This window comes from Bombus huntii, chromosome 11 (genome assembly GCF_024542735.1).
Source record: "Bombus huntii isolate Logan2020A chromosome 11, iyBomHunt1.1, whole genome shotgun sequence".
NCBI classification, from domain to species: Eukaryota; Metazoa; Arthropoda; class Insecta; order Hymenoptera; family Apidae; genus Bombus; species Bombus huntii.
The window spans coordinates 6858354-6878870 of NC_066248.1; the positions used below are offsets into that span (position 1 = coordinate 6858354).

At 40.4% G+C, this 20517-nt stretch overlaps 2 protein-coding genes across 6 annotated transcripts in view; one reads left to right on the forward strand and one right to left on the reverse strand.

Annotated features, from left to right (window-relative positions):
• The window catches only part of LOC126870844 (Krueppel-like factor 6), a 291599-nt gene extending 271085 nt beyond the window's left edge, over positions 1-20514 (reverse strand). Inside the window, exons 1-2 of the mRNA XM_050628918.1 lie at positions 18388-20514; positions 5034-5641 (exon numbers count right to left, since the gene is read on the reverse strand). Of these exons, the coding sequence (XP_050484875.1) occupies positions 5034-5045 (12 nt within the window). The 5' untranslated portion in view covers positions 5046-5641; positions 18388-20514. The remainder of the gene's footprint in view (positions 1-5033; positions 5642-18387) is intronic.
• Positions 1-20517, forward strand: part of LOC126870823 (transcription elongation factor 1 homolog) — a 222825-nt gene that overhangs the window by 35158 nt on the left and 167150 nt on the right. The gene's annotated exons all lie outside the window — the stretch shown is intronic.

Sequence of the window (20517 nt, forward strand, 5' to 3'; positions counted from 1 at the left end):
TTTTCAGACGGAACGTTTGCCTCGAGCTGCGAGCATCGATTCATCGAGACAATCGAGTAATCATTGCGACGGAAGCCTTTGATATTCGTTGCACGTGAAGATATAATAAATCTTCGTGATTTCGTCAAAGAAATTCGATCAAATGGCAAAGATAAAGAAAGAAGTTATTAAAATTTCCAAGCGTCTGATCGCTCCATGTTTCTAACGCTTCTGATATACTTAAGCAAAAGAAAAAGAACGAGTCAAGGTCGCATGATAATAAGATAGCTTATGTACAAGCCGTATCTAAACAAAGTTGAAACCGCGTCGAGATCAACTCGATGAAACTAGCTTTGCGTTGCTCGACTTGAATTTCAAATTCTCGACTATTTAAATATAATTCGCTTCTCGATAGTTTGAGCAACATACAACCGATGGAGGAGCCAATTAGTATTTCGCAATCGCGCGCATTTTAGATCGCAACGGAAACTATTAAGTGAAGATTGTCCCATAATAATCTCGCGTTCGAGTTAAATTCAGATTTGGAACGGCTGCTCTGTAGATGAGAATGATTAAAATGTGAAAACTGTACCGAAGTTTCACTCACGTATAAGTACGTCCCGAAGAAATATAATCCGTGACGACCATATATACCTCGTTGCATCGTACCGCACCGCGCACCTTGGCAAGCGACATTCATTTATTTCGGACGCCGACTTTAAATCCATCGGAACAATTAACCGGCACGGTACCGGTGCACGCCTGCACGCATATCGCGTAGGCGTCACGTTCAAAACACCACGAACGATCTTCCTGTATCGTGTGCTTGGCGCGCGGCAGATAAGAGAAAAGGCAAAAATTGCTGCGTCGCGGCAATAAAAATAAGGCGAAGCTGTATACGCGGGCGGTGTAAGCACATTGCGCGTTGAAATAACGACCGCCGTATAAAGGCCTAAGGTTTACATTTCGAACGTGTTCCGGACAGCTTAAAGCATGATATTAAAAAATCGAACTTATCGATTTTTTTTAATGGTGAGGAAAAGGAGATAGGAACGCTGGTTTTCTCTTTTATTCTTGCAGCGTTTCTTGGTCAATGTATGAAATTAGATACGAAGAACTAAAGGTTTTTATTAAGCTGACCTGGTAAAAACGTGTCAAAAGAATGTGTACGACCCAGTCGCGCCTAAAATTGGAATCTCGATGCGAGATTGTGATCGTGAAGCTCACGTTACTTTTTTAATACTTCCAATTTCCTACGTTTAATAGGGTCGTCAATAAACAGCAGCGAAAAACGAACTTACGACGGGTAGACGGTGAGGATTAAACGCGAATATAAAAATGTTCTAAACGAACGATTAAGATTCTCCATTAAGACCGCGTTTTCGATCTTTATTCGGGCTATTAAATATCTCGAAGAATTCCAGGTACACACCCATATTCTCTTTCAACGGAAACTTGGGATTCACCGATCTTAGACGGATAAGAGATTTTGTAACGCGGTATCGAACGATAAGACGAATGGAAATTAGGTGCATTACCGGGTATATTTGAGCCGCTGAACGAATGGTATTCAACGTATCGTCTTTGACAAGAAGCATGCATCACTTTCACAAGGACTGCGAGCGGTACGCGGGTGATGAATCGTGGCACGATGTTCGTTCATTTTTCACGTCCATAGAGTACTGTACCCAGGTCGGCGGTGCCGTACGGGTTTCGTTTGGCTTTTAATGTCTCCCAGAGAAAAATATATCCGCGAGCAATGCGTATTACGAACGTTAAGCCGTCTCCACCCTTTAGCGGAATTTATTATTCCGTAGGTATTCACGGTTGTTGAGTATCCCACTGGTTGGCCGTGATATATAGCCGACAAACGTTCATTTGTGACGAAAAATATTTTTATTAATTGCCTCGCCGACGTACAGCCCGAGTAACGTCAATATTTATAGCACGTTTTTTAAACACACACCACGTACAACGGATACAAATAATATTTAACGTTGTATTACTCAAACTTCATTGACGGTCGTGTAATTTTAGCATTCGGAACGTCGTCGATACTCGACCGCGTGAATAATTAAATTCGGCGATGTTTCCGCATGATTCCGATAGCTTCGAAAAGTAAACGCGTAGGACAATAGAGCTATGAAAATTGTATTTGACCTTCGATGATACTATGCGGTGTTATTTGTACGACAACGAAATTGTGTTGAATCGCATCGGAATATCGAGGAAGGTCACGACGAACGATAACCGTACTAAGTGTCGAGTAATGCGCGTCACGATGCAAATGCGTTTCAACGTTTAAACCGTAAACGTATCTCGGCAACGTAAACGAACAAACGGCAGAAACACGAATTGAATTCCAAAAGGATTCGCGAGAGGTTAGTATGCATACATAATGCTATGCATCACGGGGCGAATATTATTGATGCGTCTCGCGAATGCAACCGCGTGATGCACGCCCGAGCGATGGCCTCTATTAAATTCGGCTCGACGCTAAATATGCTGATTCGTCGCTGCAGGTGGCTGTGGTAGTGGTTAATGGCGATGCCGTTCGTAGAGGAGAAGGTGACCAAGGGGCCGACGACCGATTTTCACGGGACAACCGATAGGGACACACGTGCTCGAGGAACCCGTTCCTTCGAGGGGAATTTTTTTCTCGCCAGGACTCGGTGGACGCGATCGCCGATTCGTCGCACTTGTGAAAAGAACGCGCATATTTATCGTCGTCGTTAATAACGCACCGCAAGGGGAAATGACGGCAAGAATTTCTTTCAACCACCGCGGCGACATCGATTCGTTTTTCGATTCGTATCTTCTGTCGCGCAATTCATTTTTTCCTCGAGGTCTTAAACACCGAGCCTCATTAAGGTCCTATATTATACAGGACGCGACCGCACGCTTTCTAACGCGCCAACGATAATCATCGACGATGAAACGACGAGGTTCGCGTTCGTAAAATTGCCGAAACGCATCGACGAGAAGGATCAAACGCGTGCGAACGGAAGCTCTACCGAAGAATAACGTCGCAGGTGCGCGACGAAATTCTTCCGCGTAAATTGACCAGGTCGAGCGGTCCTGCACGAGTAAATAAATATTCGTAAGAAACTTACTTACTTTGCACTAAAAATTGTTTATTCGAAGGCGTCGAGGTGCAATCGGCGAAATTTATCAAACGACTGTCCGGCATACCGGTTTATCGAGTTTCCCGGCGATGTTAATTTCTCAGTTTTAATTGTCGCCCCCTACTTCCGAAATGAACCATCGAGCTATCTAAACGTTCGAACTTCGGATAAAGGACCACGTTTTAACTTGTCGCAAAATTCAACATATCGAAATCTATAGCTATATCGTAAAATGTTCGATAATCTATGACACTGCGTATTCTCTAAGATACGTTAAAAAACGATTAATTCGCGATCGAAGAAGTCGCTGGAATCGATTTGTAGTTCAGCAGCCACGCAAACGATTTTCAATGATCTACAAATAAATTCTGCCCCTTGCGCTGCCAGCGAAATCGTCATGACGATAAAACGACTACAGATCGAGTGTGTACCCTTTCGCCATTGATTATCCTTTTTTCACGATATATACGTCCAACTGGTTTACGAAGGCAAGCCTGGACTTTTTCCTCGTGTTTTGTCCATCCGGTGCGCCACGGACGATCACGAAGAAGCAAGGAGAGTAAGAAAAAGCAGAGAGGAAGCCGGAGTAGGAGGAACAGAAGGAAGAAGAGGAAGAAAAGGAGGGTTAACGCACTCGCCACACCCTGCTTTAAAGATTGTAAACGATTATTAATGCCCCACCGCGGCTGACCCGTAACCTGGCGGTGCATCTCTCTTTGTATCCTTCTTTCTTCTCTTTGGTTTTGCCTCTACGTCTCCTCTTTCGCCCTCGAAATATCCCAGCAAGAGTAACAAAGCCGAGTGGCATAACCGGGAGAAATCGAACGTATCGAATGCCCGATGCAGCCGCTTATTCGACGCTTTTCTTAATTAGCGAGCCACGTTATGCTATATAATTTGAAAGTTACGCTCTGCTACGCTAACTAATTTGCGTAACACACTGTGGCCGTCTGCATTAAGATATTCCCAGCCGATCAGCCGGAAGAATTTAGAGACGAATAATAAAGTTTCAGATAAACCAGTTAAATCGGTAACTCGAGTAACGTATCCGAGTTGAATAAAGCAAGCTGGGAAAAAAATACACGGGTCGGAAACGCGAATGTTAACGAAACGGAAGAGCGAGAAAAAAGGAAGATAGACAGCTATTCCGGATGAGGAAAAAAATTTGTCGATTGCCAAAAGGTAACGGAGGGTAGAAATTCGAGAAACTTTCCTTGTACGTACCAACAGGATATCGAGCCTGTAGATTTCGATATAAACCAGCTTTTATCGAAATGATTACAGCGATGCCCATTGAATATTACCCTGAACTCGCGATAAAGGAGAATGGCAATAAATTGCAGGAGACGGAAGTTTGTAATACTTTCGGTAGTCCTTATTTATCGATATTTACGAGACAGTTTCAGTTCCTCGAATTCACCATTATCGGATGTTCCGTTTAAGCCGCTCGCTCGATAATCCAATGATCCGTGATATGAAACGATACGACGTGTATAAAGATAACGTTTCGGTACATCGAAGAAGTGTCGATGTTGCATTATGCAAATTGCATGTGACACGTGCTATATATTTCATGGAAGTTGCGGCATCTCGTCACGGCGGAAATTTTGCATAAAATCGCGTTGCTTATAACGGGTCCGCTTGCCAATTCGTAATTGAGCGACCGACAGAAGTACGAGGGAAAAAAAGGGGGGAAAGGATAAAAACGAGGAGAAATCATGTGTAAATATGTCACGAAATTTCTGCGTGAAATTTCATGCAACAAATTTCCTCGTGTTGCGGCAGCTCGTTAAAAAAAGGGTACGAAATTTTTTCGGAGCGTTCGGTGTGTCGTGATTGTACAGCCGCGTTATACCGAGGAAAAGCAAGAAACGGCGATAAAACACCGTAACCGTATTAAAATTAGTAGAAATAGATACAATGACTCACCATGAAAACCATGAACCTTGATTGCAGGTTGGCGCTCTCGATGTAAGTCACCGTTTCCAGCCACCGTGCTCGCCTGTGTACGCTGTTCGCTTCCTTTCTCCGTTTCAATCGTTTTCCTGGGGTATTAATTCACTTCACAGCCGAGAAATCGATCGGTCAGTCCACTTCGATAATCACAACTCGATTGCACTCTGTCCAATCTTACGAATATACTCTCGTAAAGAGAACACGCGGTCACCGATAATTTAAAAAAGCAAACCAATGAACGAGCGGAGAAAATTGTAGTGGTAGAAAAAAAGAGTACGATGTGAAAATAATAGCCCGCGATTCGACACTTATTGCTTCTTCGATTATATTATATTTATATATGCGTATATGTACGTGTGTGTATGTATATATAATATAAATACGTGTATATTTGTTACGCCTATTAAGCGACGTCTTCTAACAACGATTATATAAAACAGCGTGTGATGTATCGTCTATTAATTTAACTATCTAAGTAACTTATTAATTGGCTATCGGTGGCGACAGATACAGATACTGGCTCTCTACTGGCATCTGATTGGCATACTGGCATGAATACTGGCCCGTTCGGCGTACGTCACCTGCAACATACAAACGTACGTATCTGCATTAGAAATTAGTCTACACGATTGCGGGAAACTTAACCAGTAACGGCAAGGTTTTATCATAATTCTACTCGTTTCTCGTTCCTACTAAATTAAAATCCTGGAACTGAGTAAAAGCAAGTAATTGTTCTACATTCTAAATGTTCTTGTTCGTGCTATTCCATATTCATCTAACGCGAAGACAACGTTTCGTTCTATTTAGATCGTAGTTAACGTTAATTCTCTTTCTTTTACGTAATTAGAACCTTTGCAGATGTAAAAACAACCTAAACCAACCTGATTCGTCTACGGTGTATGAAAATATATTTACCTATGAAACTAGTCGGAATAAACCGTCGAAAAAAATTATCATGTTTTACAGTATCGTTACGAAAAACGCAACAGATTGAGCGTAATAACGAGCGAATGCAACGGCATCATGTCGACGGGCACGGTCGACAAGTACCAAGCCAGGCCCATGACGCACCCGGTCTTTATTTAAATCATTCGATCCGTCACGCTATAATCGATTAAAGCTAATAGTCGGGGAAATAGACTTGACCGGTGTACCGAGATGCACAATTTCTAGCTACCGCACCCCTTGCGAACCTCCCGTACCTCGATCGAGCATCCTGCAATTTAATCAACAGCTCAACATTTTTATGCATTAATCGAGTTCCCTGTGTACACATTATTTTAGATCGTTATATCGAGATATTGCAAGAGAATTTCCATTTTATCCAGCCTTTCCTCTCTTCTTCGCTATCGTTAGAGCACCTTGTAATTTCAGGAAATATTCTCCTAACACGATGGTACTTTAAAATAAAAAAAACGTAATTGCAGCAAGTATAGAGGATACACAAGGTATCTGATATGTAATTTGTAATACGCTATTAGCGTTATGCTATATTCAATACACACTGTTGCTTTCATCCTTGGTACTTTGTACGTTTTCCTAATTGTTTCGGACAACGAGTGGTTAAGTAAGATAGGAAAATGAAATTTCATAGGTTTGGCTCGCGGCTGTGGCCACAAAGAAACGATCTACGTTAACGGTGAATTCCAGATCCGGCACGCATAATGTAGTACAAACATTTTGTATACAGCGTGTGTAAAAATCGCATTGGAATTCGCACTTTCGTTAGTGCACTTTCACAGCGGCTTCGTAACGGTAGCCCTTGCACTCCTACGGGTATTGTACGCTTCTCTGCAATCGAGTAATATGCAAAACACGTCGTGTCGGCAACTCGAAGTAATTGTCAAACACAAAAGCATCGATGGCTAGCGATATACGTATTAAAAATGTAGAAAATCAAACGTAGGATAAAGGAGAAAGACTACAAAACTAACGGAAATCTATAATACATATACGAATACTTCCTGCTGCGTAAATTTCTGTACGAGTCTCGTTGAATTCTACACGTGTCATTAAAGTTCTAATGAAGCGTAGGTAATAAAAGCTCCAACGTGATCGTTCCATAAGAAAGTTCTATGACTGTGCTTGACCCCAAGCTACGCGTTAGCCTAACGTCAATGAACTACGAGTCTAGAAGAAATTATGAACATTATAGTTATGCAATAACATCTGCTTAAGTAACTGAAAGCTGTTGCATACGATCCGTTACAAATTGCGTTTTTCCATGAAATCGTGTTCTTTACACGATCTTACCTCTTTACGTCCAAGTATTGCATCTTATCGTCTCTTTAATATTACTTATTGTTCCACACGTGTCAGGTTTGTAACGCGACAGAATTTATTTTTCATGGAATATTATTTATCCTTTCCTCGATATCGTTGCATCGTACAGCGTAACCGTATAAGATGAAACAAACGTGCACCGAGATCAAGCAAAGATTATTGTCGATCCATCTATCGATTCAACGATCGATCGCCGTCAGTTTGTCTTATCGCGAGACAAACATCCTGACGATGTGTTACCGATAAAATTACTATGACGCGTAATCAGTTTATCAATCTCGATCCTAAATCATCGTAGCCTCCGTCTGTTTTCGTCAAAATACGGAACTTTGCAAGCCGGTTACGTGGTCCGCGCGTTCACAGTTTCCACTTTAAGAACATAGTTGCACCGCCGTGGCACTCCGCTCTTAATTGAAAGGTTACGAAACTTCGCGTTTAGCGAATAAACGCGCGCTGCCCGACTCAGGCAGAACCTTCAGTACGGAATATACCAGATCATCTATTATATCTCTTTCTGTAGATACGACTATGCATAATCGTGGCTGAGCATGAAAACTTAGATACATCAAACGACGCATAAAAGTCATTTACATAATTTTGCGTTATATAACGTGGCATCTTTGTTCCAGACGTTGAATCATACGCAAGAATTAAGTTTAACGCCTTCGACATCGAGCATCGCGCACTCGCCTTTACTCTTACGTATGCCTCAGCGATTAAAGTTTCGCGGAACATCGAGATAGATCGACTAGGAACTACACACGCGAACCGGTGAATAGCTTATTTCCGTGTATCGGCGTACCTGCGAACCTACACCTATGTGCTTCAGTCTGGCTATATACGCGCCTCTATAAGTTTATGAATGGAACAGCACGCGTGCGCGACGACTGGAACAGTTCAAGCCGGCAGCGAAAGTGACCTGCTCTAACTTGTACCTGCTCCAACGCACGACGTGTATACACTAGCGTGTACATGCACACGCTAGAGGCGTAAGAACTGCCTCGGATAATTACAGCGAGCAGCTAACCACTCGGTGGACGCGAGAGTGTACCGCTGCCGCAAGTGTGAAACGCACTGCGGGTCGCGGGCCGCGGGGTGCCACGAATGCTAGTCGCACAATTTCTGCCAGTTAAACGACTAAATTGCAAAATATTATATATGAACATTTTTATCTATAGAACGAATACAGTTTGATTGTTTCAGTTTGATTCAATCGGATTCAGTATCGACAAGCTTACGATTCAACGATCGTTGTCGTTGGTATATATCGTGCAATTTCTGCTTAATAAGTGTCACGGAATCCGTCGATTCCGTAGAATGCCATGAAGAAACTGGCTAAGTAAGTCGTTACGGCATCTATAAAATTTTAAGCGATCGCGACTATTTAGGCGCGATAATAATCATTGACATCGTTCCCGATAATGAGTAGAAAGTTACGAGTTTTAGTATTAATAAAGAATCAAGGGGATAAACACGAGAACGAAGAGATATGACTTTCTCGTGGGCGGTGCCAAGATCGGGCTTCGATAACGTTGGTTAAAATTAAATAAAATGCATCGTTGCCCGTAATACAGAAATTCGTAGCGAGGTCTCCTACGAGACGGGAGAACCGTGTTACAATAGCTCAAGGGAAACTTGTCCTCGAGTCGAAAAAAGACTCGCATTCCTTAGATTTCACCGATCAGAAGCAACGCGGATTTTCACAATCGGCGGCAACGTTCGACTCGCTGATTCGGCACAATTATTTCAACGACGCACACAGAGGCTCTGTTATGGCACATTGTAAAGTTTAGCAGCTGGTTTGACGCACAGCTATAAAGATACACGGTTGCGTTTCTTTTTTCCTTGCCCAGCCTCTCGTATACTGCTATGTCGAAATAGATATCTGCATGAAACTCGGCCAGTTGTACTACCGGTGCAAATAATTGTGTTATACCAGGACATGTAAGATAATGATCGGTACAGATCAGTCGTATCCGCGTGTGAACCAAAGCACATGTACCATTACCAAGACATTATCTTATCTGGCCTTCTCTCTTTTCGCCTTGAAGACTACCATAGCCCGTACAAGCATTCGAGACAAATGCTAGATCGAAAGAGAGAAAGATACGAAGGAAGTAGCAGCGATAGTAATTGCACATGATGTCTGTAATTTACATAAAAACACCGAATCGTACGAAACGACAGGCAATCCCTAACGTGTCTCGCTTCGTAATATAAAATTCATGACAGACTGCGTTATCGTATGAATGCCAGATAACAAAGTGAAAATACCTCATTCAAACGACTCCGATTGCTAAATCAGAATCGTCTAAAATCAGAAGTGGAAATTCTATGACTAACGAAACGAAAACATATCGAACGTGTTTACAGATCACGTTCTCGACTATTAATCATAATCACTCCCGCCACTTATGCCTTTGGTATTTGTCGTTTCTTCGAATATAAAGTTGATCCACTCGCTCGGTAATATTTTAAATTCGATCGATTGATCTTTGGCGGCCACGGCACGGTTCGAGTCCCGTTCCTTCTAATGAATCCGTCAATGTCGTTAATTTACCGATTACCAATCCGATAACAACATTTTTTTTTTCAGCGATTAACCTTATCAGTAGGTGGTACCAGTTCCTTTCGGTTATCGTGAATCGATGCTGTTTAATTAAATTAATTGCGAGCCACGAATAAGCTTCAGTGGCTCATCATTGAGAAATGATAAAAAGAATATACTTAGAAAGTATAACAGTGTCTCTATATAAAGGAAGCCAATTATATTAACACATTATGTTTGGCATGATACGTGCAATTAAGGTGTACAAAAAAGAAAGCTCTGCCGAGAACCATTTGACTGTGCTGAAATTACAACCATCGTGTTCCGACCTATTTAAGTCTTGAAATAATTACATACATCGTTTCCACGTAAAACGAACAGCTTGTCATCTGCCGTGCTTCTCTCTCAATTTCTTCTCGGGTTACATTAATATTACATCCGCGAAACGTCTACTTTACATGATACCGCCATAATAATGTTAGAACGGTCTAACGTTGACGGTGCACACCGGGCATTAATAACCTCCGTTCGTGGCTCGCACGGTGCTGTACATTGACGTTAATTTGAAATCTGTTCAACCGAGATCTTATCGATTTATTTCGAAAGCGAATCGTGTTTTAGCATACGGTGCATACTTGGCGACACTTTGCCGTATGTACGTGACACGTGTGTACCGCGATGCACGCTTGCATTTATGTTTCCATTTGTATAGATTCGCATAGATTTAATACGAATCCAGTGAGCCGATGCTTTTCATGGTACATCGCACCGTTCCACTATTCACGATATGATGCACGAGTAGGCCTAGTTACTTTACATTTGCTGTATATATCGTTGTAAGTCAAACATACATAGCGCTATTTTGTTTTCCGTTTAAAAAAAAGGAAGTAGTTTTTAATAGGTATCTATACATTGAAAAACCATATCACGTGTAACTGAACATACACTTTCACAAAACACGTTCGTTCTATTACGTTACAATGCTTATCGAATGCCCAATACACGCGTGTGAACCACGAACGCATTAGCTGGTCGCAAGTACGGTTTCTAATACGCATCGTATAATAACGCGTTAATCGGAATGCAACAAGCTCTGAATGCCATGTCGTGCATATAGATCTACCCATATCTGCAATACATATATATGCATATACCCACATCGGTTCGCCGGAACGTACCACAAAAGAAATTCCTATTCTATCATACATTAATGTACATCACGTACATGTACTTCATACCTTTCCCTAGTATCAGATTTTATCAGCTGGCACGAGACAATGAAAATTAACGAACCAACCCTGAACCCTCATCCTGAATTACAAAATATGTATCGAGTCGGTTTCCTTCCGTAAATTCTACCTTATGTAAAATATACGCGATACTGTGAGTAAAATCATCGTATCCTAAAAACCGATTCAACGGAGCAATTCGGATTCAACGAGCGAAACTACCATTGAAATTGATAGGTGAGGAAAATAAAGAAGGAATATCGACTTATGCGCATAATTAACTTGGTATGGTATTAGAAAGCACGTTTTCCTTTTAAAAATCCTCTCGGCAGAGAATCGGAGAACTAATTTCTCCTGATAGGGTGAAAGGAACGTGCGGCAAATGGTCAGTTTTCTTAAGATGAACGAATTCGTAATCGCCTATTGTTAGGTCAAAAGCAACGTCTCATTAGACGTAATCCAAGACTCTTTAAATACAAGCCCCGAGCTCGCGGTACGACGTTAGAGTATCAATTATGACGGGACGTACATCAATTGAGACGAAGCGTTCCAGTCGTTTTTATCGAGTTTCTCATTATCGACAGCTACTCGCTTCCATACTCTCTTCAGCTTGAACCGACGGCTAGAGTTTGTAAGTGTTCATTTAATTTTATCGCCGACCTATTGGCGTTTTTACTGCTACCAAGACTGGTGCGCGATCTGCTGGTTGTGTAGCATAAAACGTTCCGGCAAACTTAAGCTGAAGTTTCAAGTAATTTAGAAGTCTTCTACCGATAATTGCATGCGCGATTATGAATTGAAGTAACGAGACGTCGCGTCGGCCTGAGCAAATAATTTTTCGTAGTTTTTCTACGAGATACGCGTATTAAATGATTAAAATAAATATCAACGTGACGCATACCAGACATCCTTAAAGGCATTCAAACGTTAATTGTGTCACTGTGTACAAACAGTTTCTTTCGCTCGCTTTCCGCATCAACGGTAATCATCGTAGTATCTTCCATACACGTTTCTATACATCAGTGTACTCGTGCTTCGTATCGTTGTTGTTCGCTCCGAAACCCCCGACTTATCGCATTATCTCGTAATCCTCCACGGCAGAAAGCCCAACGAAACGATAATGAAACAACGGACCGGTAAAACTAGCAGAAACTACCACGAGAAAAGCAATAACAACGACGCCTCGCGTCTTTTACTGCCTCGTACTAAAACTGACATTCGCACGCATTTGCCAGCAGTAATGAGGGACGTAGTTGGAACTATAATACGATGACGTGTAAATAGCAGTCAGTGTTACAATGCCCGCTACAACGATTCGAACCAGTTTTATCTGTTCCAGCAGAAATACGTGCTCGGCCTAAACTGCGGGCCGCAAAACGTAATTCGATATATTATCTGGAGTTACTGCGAATAATTTTAGTACGTAATATCTCCTATTTGTAGTAGATACAAGATACGCGTAGATAAGCAATTTCATTAGCGAACAAAAGAACTAGGTCTATATTGCTAGGAACAACAGATGCATCTGATACAGGAATTAGTCATTACAATTAATCATCGAAGCCTTTGTTAAATAAATGACATTGTACCTGTTGAGTGCGCCACGTGCGATAGACGATTTGCTAAGTAACGTGAAATAAGTATGAAGGAACTGAAAAACAAGGAATAAAAACCTATTACTCTATAAATAACCTTCTACAAACGCCATCGGCTGCTTATTAATTCCATTATGAGAAGTCGTAATTCCGAATATGCTAACGATACAGCGATAATTTTTCAACGAGTTTCGCTCGAGAATATTGCTGCTAAATTTACATTTGCTTTTAAAGCAATTTACCGAAGAATGAATTAAAGAAAATTCAACAGAAGAATTAATATTATTCATTAATATTATTTCAGACGATGAAGTTTGAAGAAGGACTTAATGCAAAATTAATTAAATGCACTGTAGAATATTTCACAATTATCCTCGATATTGCATAAATCGCGAGGCAAGCCTGCCGGCTATGCTGGTAAACGAATGAAACACGAAGACAAAGCTCTAACAAACTACTGAGAGAAAAACTAATCCGAACCTGTGGAACAATTTTAATATCATCGATGCCGCTCTTTCTTCCCGAAAGAGTGACTAAAGCTATGTGTGGACGTGATATTGAACGGTAGCCGTCAGCGTGCGATCCCATTAGCCTGTATTGTATGCTAATGAGCGGTTGTCGCCTGTGATCCATGCTTATATCGTGTTATATCGCCAGCAGCGGTTCTCTATTTTTCAACCTTTGACACAACTCTTTTTTATCTAATCATGAAAGTAAAAAGGACGCATCGATACGTTTAATCATTGCATCGTTGTAGCGTTACAGACACTTCGATGCTGTTGAATCGTTTAGAATATCAAGAGCATTTTCATATTTTTGTCAGCTATTCCCTTGACCAACATAAATTACGATATACGTAACTTCTTCGACGATTCGAGCAAAGCTTATTTCGTAAGACGCCAGAGATGCATTCAAGCCAATTAGATGGTTAATTAACGTACGCCACTGCGTTCCTCGCATATTCGGGAATTCAACGCTTTTCCAATACGATTAAGGAACGAGTGAGAACTGCTGTTAAATACGCCGTTAAATTATGTACGGTTTATCATCTAGATACTTATTGCAATTACAGGTGAAAGAATTTTAATGAACTTTACTGGCAACCCTAAGGATCTATGAAAATATTAGGAAATTTCGATTAGTTTTAAACAGAAGACGCGTATTACTATCGAATTTTATCATTTAAATTCATGAAATAAGTATCTATCGGAATAGAATTTTTGAAAGAATTATTGTCATTCGCGACGGTATACAAGCGTGTACAATGTTTTCTATTTTAAGTAGCCCTAAAATGCAACTAGTTCTTAATGCCAAGGTAACCACGAATTAATGGGTGCGTAAATTTTTTATGTGCCATTAAAATGATCGTGAAAAGGATCGTACGCACGCGGTTGTTTCGCGCTTGCGTTGGCGTCCAAAGGCACTCGAGTCGAAACCCGAACACAATGATGTTCTGTGCAAAAGACTGAAACGAGTGCAATTAACGTTACGAGTGCTAGCAGGTCATTATCCGACTGAATTCAGTCTCGTCTCAAAACCGCAAATTACCTGCGCCACTCACACACGCATCACGTGCGCACGTAAACACGCGCCCAAGCTTACAAGCTCGTTCGTACATAGTATCGCAATACAAGATGAATTAGATATTAACAATTAAGAACACGAATCTATAACCGTGTATTATTTAGATACGCGCATACGAAGAAATATTCATGAACAAATTAATTATTGCAGAGAAATGGTTCGTGTACGGCTGCCTCTCTCTTCTAATTCACGCAACGTATTAAGACATAAGTATACGTGCCACATAAAGAACATTTTAACGGTGGAATAAAGAGGAATAAATAACAAACTCATTAAAATTCGCAGCATGAGCAACAGACAATGGACAAAACGAACGATTTGCAAGTTTCGCTATAAATACGGTTTTTGACGCCCGATCAAACGCACAATTAACCAGAGTAAACTAGTGGCAATAACGAACGAACACACGAACAACATGCACCTAATGAAACATCGTGTACGCGAGAACACCGTTATTCGAACACGAGCAACGTTGGATCTAACGTTTCTTTTCAATTAATTCCTATTCGTTAGTCCATGCGCACTGGTGCGAGATAATCATGTCAATAATCATCGGACAAGTTACGTAGCAGCACGTGTTGCCACGATCGCGCGCATTCGTAGACGATTAAAACGTCTCGTCGTACGTCAGAAGTCGAACAAAGTCAAAATCAGGGACGACTAGGCGTTGTCACTTGGCTTGCCGAGCCCAATATTACAAACTGTGTCGGCATAATTATGCTACGCGCTGTCAGGTAGATGAAGCTGATACGAACGTGGGACCATCTAAGCGCCTTTAGAAGCATAAATAATCCTATTAAACGTGTCACTGGTTGTGTCAACAATCTGACAGCCTACAAGTATAAGATAGTCAAAGGAACAGTTAGGTGCGTTCTCTCCTATGCACGTTGATTCTGCGGTCAAAATCAATGTCAGAAAGTCAGGGGCATCGTTGTGCCCGTACCACAAAGATGCGTTTAAAGCGCATCGCGCTCAAACATTACGCAACACACCGGTTAGATAGATATTTGTCTACCATAGCGTCAAGTGGAAGACTAACTAAATGCCACGCTATTGAACAGAGTATATACATATATGTATATAAATCGTTTGGAAAATATTTCCTCTAGTCTACTCTTATTCTATCGTTCGGTTCTAAAAATTGGATTCATTGAACTGTGTTCGATCCAATTTTTTTTATTTAGAACTGGAATACGTTGCTCGATCGATCGGATTATTCAGGTTACTCAAAAATGTTTCTTTCGTTTGAAATGCCAGAGTTTACTTGTTTTAACGCTAAATAATTAAATGGACATTGACATAAATGGTGTTGGAACGGTGTACTATGCATTGAAAATGCCGCATCAACATTAACGGAGGTTAAAAAACATACAATTACAGTTAACAGTTATCCTATAGACGCGCAGGTGTTTATTCATTTAGATTCCGCAAGCTACTTCACCTCTCTCAACGTGTAGCTAAATATAAGTATACAAAACGTAAGCGGTTTCAAGTGTTGTCGAGATGTCTGTAAACTTAAAGAGGAAAAGCGAGTTTCATTTCCGAAACCATAAAACAAGGAGAACATGCTGAACGACTTTATAATCTTTTATCGCGTATTTGTATTCGATAAAAAGGTTTCATGCGTAAATCTATAGAAATAGCATTAGAAATTTCGCAAGCTAACTTATAAATCCAAATCTATAAATTATTAAACGATACAGTCAAGATATATTTCAAGAAATGAAATTCTTTGGTTCGTTCAGCTCGCAAATCGAACACGATTAACAGTACTTTTTCCAGAGATTATAACTTCCTAGATACGGTTCGATGAAATTTTGTCGCAAGCTTCCATGGCGAGACTCTCGTAAACCTGACAATTATACCAACTCGTACCGTGGACCATGAGTCGCAAATGAAATAACCGCGAGCGGACTAATAACCGTCCTCTCTGTCTCTTTGTCTCTTACTTCGTACCATCGTGTTCCTTCTAATGCTTGTGCTACTGTGACAAAACGTTATTCGTTGGATGTACAACGTCAGTGAACCAAATTAGTAACGTACAACCGCAAATTAAGATGCGCCTGGTCGTTTCTCCTGTCTATATTTGGAATATTGTACCGTCTATCTATACAAAGTCATATCTCGGACCACCTCCGCGATACCATCAATTTCCAGTTGCAACGACGCTCTTGTCTCGGAAATTTACACTTTATGAATATTTTCACTTTTAACCGGTATATTTTAATTAAATCTTATCTGATACAGCGAGGGGAATGTATCCAATTAAGAACTTAATTCTGAAATGAATAATAATTTTATGCGATCAAAGTGAAGTAATACTGATTCGATCTCAGTCATTGAACAAAATGTATTCGTTTGAGTTAATGGCTATAGAATATGGAAACGATGGACATAATTTGCCAATCATGTTTGTCAGGTAAATAATCGAATTAAAATTCCGTTTGTTGTGGTCACTCTGGGGTGCTAAAAGCCTCAGTCACCGTTCCAGTTTATTGCACTTCGAGGCGGTAGGTCCCAAGAGGAGTATGTGACAAAACAGAGAATCCTCTTTAGGTTGTGCACTCTCAAGAATCGCATAAATTTCAGAACTAGTTTGTGAGAATTTAGTTGGCTAGTAGCCACGAAGGTAAACGCATCTACGACGGTTTTACAAGAACGAGTACCTGCTTACACCTGGCTTTGTAGGATCAGGTGCAAGATCGATATTCTTTCCGTTTGTTTCTTTTCCTAGTCACATTTTAACATTCACGTTCGCTCTTTTAAATCTACGAGTACGATTATTAGGCTCAGCAAGATTTTAATGTATTTCAAAACGATTCAACTTTTCTTATTAGAAGTTCTGTAGAAGATGACAAGCTGGACCATTAATCGACTTTATCAATTTTATCTCATATTGTTAATTAAAAGTTTAAATAACGATTGGCTTGTTCTTTTTCCTTTTCCTTGAAAAAGCAGATAAAATGTACAATGGTATATTAATAAAAACCAAGAACAACGGTAGCTTATCAATGAGTGTGTACCTCTATTATGTGATGCCTATTGCGTTGTGGCCAGCAACTTGTCTCGTACAATATTATTTGTAAACATTTACTACACTAATATATATTCTTCTTTCGATTCCTATTCTGTGCTCATTTCAGATAAAAATAGTCAGAAAAATATATTTAAAAAATTGATAAGGAATCAAATTATTATATCATTATTTATTACCGATGTTTTAGAAAATAACAAACAATTATAATTAGGATATACGACGTATTACGAGAATATCCTCTAAGATTCATAGACCCACCGGGAATTTCAACATGAAATATTTTTAATCGTACATATGTACACGGTGTGGACATTAATATTTATGATATATAATCAGCGAACAGTTTTAATTAAGCAGTTTATTCTAAAATTTGTGATGGTGATCACAACTCGAAAAACTTAAGAAATAACTACGCCAGAAATACAACACAGCCTGCATTCCTGTGTGACAGAGCGGTGGAGGACAGACGCAGACAGGAGGTAAAGATCGATAGAGGTTCGTCGACTCGACAACTGACTAGACTCTATATACTGCTCGACGTTACTTATGCTTATAGTCATAAAAATTATAATTACGTTACATCCCACAATAATTGTTTGTTCAAATGTAACTGTCTATTGAATTATAAAATTGCATATCCTATTTATTTCCACTTAAACGAAATATATAAAAAATAATGTTGCCCCGAATGAAAGAAGACAAAAAATGGCGGGAAAGAACTGATACGAAGGAAATATGTTAAGTTGGTAGCCATGAAATATTGTTCATCCGAAATTTTAACGAATAACCATTAATTAAATTTTGACCTACCCTTGATTATCAACCAAATTGAAAAACAAAACGCTCGCTCAATCGTGTGAAAATTATTTCGAACAAATGTCTTAAAAGAGATACAATGTATGGTTAAAGTTTATTTCAATGTATAACATTTCGTATGCACCAATTTAATATGTAATTCGATTTTTAAAACTCAATATGTTTATCGGTGTAACAAAAACAATATTTTTTCTGCTTTTTTATTTTACGATAAATATATATGTTTTTTACTCACCAAGCTTTCTATCAAGATAATATCAGGAACCGATCTTCTCACACTTGACTTAATCCGAGTAATGGCGTTGCTGACATTGGCTATCACAGAGTTTCCGCATGAACGAGAAATTACTTCGAATTGTCATTGTTGCAATTGGCGTATAAAGATGCAGTTGCAGGCACAGCACGAAATAAAACGAAAAATCACTTTTGACGAAAGTTCGATAAAAAAAGAATTCAGTCACTTCACATATTCACACGGAGTCTGGTTCATGCAGTCAAGTGATTCGTCACAGGTACAAACGATTGTCAAAAATTTGTGTCCGTACAAAAAAAAGCTTTCACATTCTGCGATATCCCATTACCAAGCGAGCCTGAATGTTGTTTTAATGAAAATTATAATTCACCACAACCGTTACTTCCAATTCCGACGTGTTTTGTTCTTCATTTCGTACGTACGAAGACTGTGTGGCCATCGTTCACTGCAGTCTAGCGACACCTGACACCAAACAATATCGATATATCGATGTTTTTTTCCAAACTGCACTACAACACCATCTTCTGATCGATCGATTCGAAATGATTATGTTTCATTTTTGCGAATACTGTGATACATCGATTTAATTCAAGTAATTGAATTTTGTTTCATTTGCAAATTAATCGATTACGAGAAGTGGCAAGGGCGTTCTTCGTAATTCCCCGATATATCTACTTGAATGAGTGATCGTTTTTCAGTTTAAGTTTGTTTTGTTGATTTTGTAGCGTGTCATTGATGGTCGCACGGTTAGTCACGTACATAAGGTCACCTGACAACGCTATTGAAAACATAACGCACGGTAAATTACTGCTTCGAGAGACGACGTGTGTTTATTACTATTATGTATCGAACATAGTTTCGATTATCGGGCGCGGTTAGAAATACGCAGCGACCATCACCAAGCTTGTTTCTTACGTTCTATAAACTTTTGTTCGAATGTAATTTGAAAACGTTCGACAGCAAAAATGGTTCGATGTTTCAATCGGGATACCTTACAACGCTTAATTAAACAAACCATGATATCTAATACTCGAATCCACTGTCGCTGGACATATCTCCGTTGAATTTCGCTTCTGGACGGTTGAATTTAAAATGCGTGACGTGAATCATGGCAAGGTCTCGATAGTCGTATGCAATGGTGTATCTCGAAATGCTTTGGTTTTCCTTGTCACAAGCACACAAATGAATTACTCGAACAACGTACTTAGTTCGGCTTTGGCTACTTCAAATCATATTTGATCCAACGTCTGGTCGTTTACTTGGCTAATTAGATTGACAATACGGATACAATGTAACAATGCATCCTTCTAACCGCAAAAACAGCGAATAAGAGGATGATCCGACCGTTATGTACGATCTATTCAAGTTTGTCTAGTTGTATCGAGAATTTTCCTGGAACTATGCGTTGCCACAATGGGAGATGGGATGTTGACGAAATAGTTGGTTGATCACTAAATCACGGCGCGAAAGGCAAGCGAGTTGCACGAACGCATAAAACGAGTGGACGGAGCCGCTGCTGGCCGACTGCCGACGGTCGAACACGCTCGGATCCCAACGATCAGCTGATCGGCACGCGCGCTACTATGGTAACCAACGTCAGCGGGCTCCGGTAGGGTTGCACGCGCACACACGACTTTTGGAGGGCGCCCCGTACGCCAGTCGCGCGGGCCTGATAATATAGTAAATACGTGCGTCGTTGGAGTTGGTGCGTGCGTGCGTGCGCACACACGTGGTGTTAAAACGTGTAAGTACGCGACGTTCGTCGATGACAAAACACGAAACGACCACGATGAAAATCGACGACCAGAGACAAAGATCAAAGGGGAAAATCTACCTTTCGCCTTCTCCGTTTCTTTATTTCCTTTTTGTTGTCTCTCGCTCGTTCGTTTGTTTTTTTTTTCTTATTCCGCGATTGAAGCGCGGCACACAAAGTCACAAACGAACTTGAAGACTCCGACTGTGTGCAATCGCAATAGATAGTTTAGTTTAGAGTACTGTGTGATTCGTCACAAGAGATCGACAACGGTGACCGACGGTATCTCTGACAGAAAGGAAAATCACGAGGTAATCGTGGCGCGAGCGGCAACGTACGCCATCCGCTCGTGTCGGCAG